Raw genomic sequence first — 6,000 nt, 5'->3', positions numbered from 1 at the left:
GCCACGCGTCGATGCCGATATCTCCTGCACCTGTAGACACTGGGACTACTTCAATTAGCTAGAGACCTGCTTTAGTGTCGCTGACATCCCCTCTGAATTTGATCGGCACACCCTATCGTCTCCATCAGCCCCAGGTACCAGAGGCTCAGCATCAGACTGGGACCCAGCTGGGTCCTGGGATCCAGCAGAAGTCCAACTGCTGTCTCGTCTGGGGGTTCCTGCCTCCGCCTGATGTACATCAGCAACTGTGTGGGGCTCACCAGACTGTGCCCCAGAAGCCTGGCAGAGGTGCCTGTCTCTGTGCGGGTGGAGGGTGGGGATGATACCTCTGGCGCCTCGATAGTGGCATCCTCGGAGCTCTCCTCTGGGGTGTTCTCGGATAGGCCGGCGCCATCGGCTGGAGGTCCTGAGGGACAATGGACATATGCTCAGTGGGAGGGATGGGTCATTCAGTTTGGCAAAAACAATTGACGTGTGACAGTCCACCTGGGTGGGGCCCGGTGGGTCCTCACCTCTGCGGCACACACTGACCTCCGCATTGGTGACCCTCTGTCCTCGGTCACCACCACAACCTTCAGGGTCCATTCCTCAAAGGTGATGAGGATTCTGATGTCTGGCACCCCACCACCAGTCTGGGCCCTCTGCCGACAGTTATGGGCCAACTTCTCCTGCAGAGACACAGGGCATCATTAGCCGCACGCGCGGTTCGGTGCGAGAGGCGGAGGGGAGGTTCCGGGGAGAGGGTGGTTGGGGGGGGGAAGGGGGGGGGGGGTTTGGGGTGGGGAAGAAGGTTTTGGGGAGGGGCTTGGAGAGGGTGCGGCATGGGTGAGCCAGGGCACGGTGCTGGGCACTTGGTGCCAGGTGCAGTCTTGTGAGGGGAGGGTATGGTGCCAACCCACCCATGCGGCTCGGTGTAGGTCACTGACCTTCTTGCGGCACTGGGTGCGGCTGCTCCTGGTCACGCTGCCCAAGCTTACGGCCACTGCCACTTCCTCCCAGGCGGCATTGGTTACCCCGTGGCTGACTCTCCGGGACCCTCAGGGGAACAGGACATCCCTCCTGGTCTCAACCGCCTCCAGGAGCCTCCCCAGGTCAGCATCCCCGAATCGTGGGGTTGGTTGTCTGGGCCCCTGGTTGCGCGCTGGTAGGGTTGGCTGAGCAAGAGCAGTTTATGTCCTGCTCGACGTTGTTAGCGGGGGGGGGGGCAGGCGAGTGCGGTCCCGGCGAATCGACTGACGAGCCTTCATTTGCGGCGTGAAGCCCGTGGGGCCTCCTTAAGGGACCAATAAACAATTAACGTTGTATTGCGGTGACGGTCTTGCCGGGCCGGGCGCTGGGAAACTCGCGGCAGTTCCCGCTCGCTATCAATTAGAATCGAGCCCATTGAATCTGCCTTCCTGCATTGAGATTTTCGGCGTACCCCAATATAACCTCCTTCAGAATGGATTCCAGTATTTCCCTGATGACAAGTGTTAAGCTAACTGCGTGTAGTTCCCTGCTCTCTGTTCCTCTCCTTTCTTGAGTAGAGAGTCACCTTCGCCATTTTCCAATCTGATGAGATCTTTCCAGAATCTGGGCAATTTTGGGTTAAACCAACATCTCCAATATCTCAGCAGTCATCTCTGTGACAACTCAAGGATGAAGTCCATCTGGATTGCTGCCAAGCTCAGATTGACCAGCAGGTATTGGACAAACCGGGTCACTAATGCGTCAGGTGAGCCCCCCCCCCCGGCTGTTTTTTTATTCAGTATTATTACTGAAATGTCCTCGGAGGACGGGGTATCACCCCTCTGGATAATTCCTCTCGGGCTCCCTTGCCCTGACCAAGTCATTCCGGTTCCGTGCATCTAATTTACAATGTTTCGGAGTTGCTTTTAGATAGAATTATATTGTTCCTTTAGACCGCAACATAATTGCTTCTCTTATATCAATTCACCAAAAACATTTCTTCAGTGTAGCACACCTTCAGGACTGTCCCTCTGACAGTGCTGCACTCCCTCAATACTGACCATCTGACACTGCAGCACTCCCTCAGTACTGACCCGCTGACAGTGCAGCACTCCCGCAGTACTGACCCTCTGACAGTGCTGCACTCCCTCAATACTGGCCCTCTGACAGTGCAGCACTCCCTCAGTACTGACCCGCTGACAGTGCAGCACTTCCTCATTACTGACCCTCTGACAGTGCTGCACTCCCTCAGTACTGACCCTCTGACAGTGCAGCACTCCCTCAGTACTGACCCTCTGACAGTACTGCACTCCCTCAATACTGACCCTCTGACAGTGCAGCACTCCCTCAGTACTGACCCGCTGACAGTGCAGCACTTCCTCAGTACTGACCCTATGACAGTGCTGCACTCCCTCAGTACTGAACCTCTGACAGTGCAGCACTCCCTCAGGACTGACCCTCTGACAGTGCAGCACTCCCTCAGAATTGAACCTCTGACAGTGCAGCACTCCCTCAGTACTGCCCCTCTGACAGTGCAGCACTCCCTCAGTACTGACCCTCTGACAGTGCCTCACTCCCTCAGCACTGGCCCTCTGACAGTGCAGCACTCCCTCAGTATTGACCCTTGGACAGTGCAGCATTCCCTCAGTACTGACCCTCTGACAGCACAGCACTCCCTCAGTACTGACCCTCTGACAGCGCAACAATCCCTCAGTTTGACCCTGTGACAGTGCAGCACTCCCTCAGTACTGACCCTCTGACAGCGCAGCACTCCCTCAGTACTGACCCTCTGACAGTGCTGCACTCCCTCAGTACTGACCCTCTGACAGTGCAGCACTCCCTCAGTACTGACCCTCTGACAGTGCAGCACTCCCTCAGTACTGACCCTCTGACAGTGCAGCACTCCCTCAGTACTGACCCTCTGACAGTGCAGCACTCCCTCAGCACTGACCCTCTGACAGTGCAGCACTCCCTCAGTACTGACCCTCTGACAGTGCCTCACTCCCTCAGCACTGACCCTCTGACAGTGCAGCACTCCCTCAGTATTGACCTTTGGACAGTGCAGCATTCCCTCAGTACTGAGCCTCTGACAGTGCAGCACTCCCTCAGTACTGACCCTCTGACAGTGCAGCACTCCCTCAGTACTGACACTTTGACAGTGCAGCACTCCCTCAGTACTGACCCTCTGACAGTGCAGCACTCCCTCAGTACTGACCCTCTGACAGTGCAGCACTCCCTCAGTACTGACCCTCTGACAGTACAGCACTCCCTCAGTACTGACCCTCTGACAGTGCAGCACTCCCTCAGTACTGACCCTCTGACAGTGCAGCACTCCCTCAGTACTGACCCTCTGACAGTGCAGCACTCCCTCAGTACTGACCCTCTGACAGTGCAGCACTCCCTCAGCACTGACCCTCTGTTTCTTTGCTGAATATGGATCTCAGAGTCTTAAATTTTCCTTTATTATTAAAAGTCTCTAGCGATAGTGAAATTCACGCTGGCATCTGTTAACTCAGACATGAGACCACCTGCACCTCCCTCGCAGTCCTACATCCTCCAGCAACACCTCTGCTTCCTTTTCATTTCTTTCTACCCTCCTCCATTGGGGGCTGTTATAGATTCTGGGCCTCTGGCCTCCAGTTGCTTCTGGCTGAACATTCCGCACTTTCTGTAAAAACAAACTCTTCTGAATTCTGCCTGTGTTTGTTTCGAGATTGAATTACTTCCCTCTGATTACTCACACACTGATGGAAATACGTTCTCACGAATAACTTTATCAGAGCCCCGATCAATTGTGAAGTTACCGAGAACCGGGTTATCTGCCCAAAATCTTCCTCTAATAGGATCAAAAGATTTTTCTTATTTTTAATCGGTGGCAATGATTGGCTTGTGCTGAATTTGGTGCGATACTCTTTGCGTTTTGTTATCTGCCTGCTCGCTTGATTTGCAAAGGATGTGGTTTCACATTCTACCTTCATCAGAGGCTGAAGACAACGTAGCGCATTTTCCTGACAGTTTCTCAGCTATCAGTAACTGTGCACCTACGCTGTCCCTTAGCACTGCAATATTCACTGAAACTTCTGACACACTCCTGTCTCGCTCTCTCTCAATGGGGAGGGACATTCGCAATTAGAATGAATTCCAACTCCATCCTTGAGGAGTTCCTCATCAAACGCTCGCAGCAGAAACGAAGGACTTCGCCCTCCAACTACAAGGAACGATATTTCATTCTGACCAAATCCAGACTGGCCTACTATGAGTGTCGTACAGGGGTATGTCTCTCTCTCTTTCTCTCTTTGTCTGCTTATTCACTGCTGGCCAATACCAACGCCTAATACCAATCTCGCACGCTCCATCAGCTGCGGCCGTGCGACTCGGTCACGGTTTGAGCCCTTTTTGGGTATGCGGTCTCGTTCGTTGTTTCGCATGTTTGCCTGTTGGTAAAGATCTTCAGGGTTGCGTCTCACCTGCCCACCTTCTGTCACACCCCCAGTGCCAACATGGTGGCTCCAACGGGCTTTGTTGATGGGTTACGGGGAGAGAGGTGTGGGCCTGGTTGGGGTGCTCTTTCCAAGGGCCGGTGCGGACTTGATGGGCCGAATGACCTCCTTCTGCACTGTAGGGGCAGCACGGTAGCATAGTGGTTAGCACAATTGCTTCACAGCTCCAGGGTCCCAGGTTCGATTCCCGGCTTGAGTCACGTTCTCCCCGTGTGTGCGTGGGTTTCCTCCGGGTGCTCCGGTTTCCTCCCACAGCCCAAAGATGTGCAGGTTAGGTGAATTGGCCATACTAAATTGCCCTTAGTTCCAAAATTGCCCTTAGTGTTGGGTGGGGTTTCTGGGTTATGGGGATAGGGTGGAGGTGTGGGCTTGGGTAGGGATGCTCTTTCCAAGAGCCGGTGCAGACTCGATGGGCCGAATGGCCTCCTTCTGCACTGTAAATTCTATGAAATTCTCTGATGATTCTATTGCATCACAAGCTCATCCGGTCCTTGTAGGGGCACAACTAATCCCTCACCACTCACAGTGGTCACTGAGCTGGTGTGAAAAGTGTGAAGCTAAATTTATTTTTAGCGTTGGGCTCCTCAGTTACTGAAGTGTCAACATTGGCACGGTTGGTGCTGGGACCTTTGGTGTTTGTCCACGATGGCTTGTGACATATTATGTGTCAATGTATCTCACTCTCGGCTGCTCTGCCTTGTCCACCCAGCCAGTGGGAATGCCAGGTCTGTGCACTGTGTAACATCATGTTGTAACTCTGCAGCGTTACATATTCCAGTGCTTCTCTTAGCCGGCGTTAACCCCCCCCCCCCCCCCGCGTAAACTTCAGCTCATCCAAAACTGAGCCTCATAACTGTCACCAGACCCCGTTCCCCTACCACCCCTGCGTTCATTGACCCATATTAACTCTTTAACTCCTGGTCCAGCCACACCTCCGTTTAAAAACTTCTCTTTGTTTTCAAGCCCCTTCCATCACCTTGCCCCTCCCTATCACTGTACTCACCTCCAGCTGTGCATCCCTCGGATATCAGTAAACTCTTCCAGTCCAGGCCTTTTACACATCACCGATTTCCATTGCTCCACTGGATGCTGGGCCTTCAGTTATCAAGGCATCAAATTCCTTCCCTAAACCTCTTTGCCTCTTTAGCTCTCCCCCTCCCCTTTAAAATGCTTATAATCCACCTCTGTGACTCAAGTTTCTGCGAGGAACATGCTACAGCGCTAGATTGTTTTCACTTTACATTTCTAAGTCGGGATGGTGAGTGTCTTGAAGGGGAACTTGCAGGTAGTGGAGTTCCCATGTGTCTGCTGCCCTTGTCCTTCTAGATGGTAGCGGTCACGGGTCTGGAAGGTGCTGTTAAAGTGAGTTCCTTTAGTGCATCTTGTAGATGGTGGATACACGGCGGAGGAAGTGAATGTTTACGGTGGTGGATGGGGTGCGATCAAATGAGCTGCTTGGACCTGCATGGTGTTGAGTTTCCTGAGCGCTTTTGGAGCTGCATTCATGCAGGCAAGCAGAGAGTATCCCGTTACATTCCTGACTCGTGCCTTG

The 6,000-nt window shown here is 53.4% G+C and overlaps 1 protein-coding gene across 1 annotated transcript in view; it reads left to right on the top strand.

The window, feature by feature from the left end:
• Positions 1 to 3,959: 3,959 nt before the first annotated feature.
• LOC140427130 (tyrosine-protein kinase ITK/TSK-like) overlaps positions 3,960 to 6,000 on the top strand; it is a 96,480-nt gene continuing 94,439 nt past the window's right edge. The window contains exon 1 of the mRNA XM_072512669.1: positions 3,960 to 4,220. Within this exon, the coding sequence (XP_072368770.1) occupies positions 4,083 to 4,220 (138 nt within the window). The 5' untranslated portion in view covers positions 3,960 to 4,082. The remainder of the gene's footprint in view (positions 4,221 to 6,000) is intronic.

The sequence above is a fragment of the Scyliorhinus torazame genome, chromosome 7 (genome assembly GCF_047496885.1).
Source record: "Scyliorhinus torazame isolate Kashiwa2021f chromosome 7, sScyTor2.1, whole genome shotgun sequence".
NCBI classification, from domain to species: Eukaryota; Metazoa; Chordata; class Chondrichthyes; order Carcharhiniformes; family Scyliorhinidae; genus Scyliorhinus; species Scyliorhinus torazame.
This window is presented reverse-complemented; position numbering and strand designations above follow the sequence as displayed.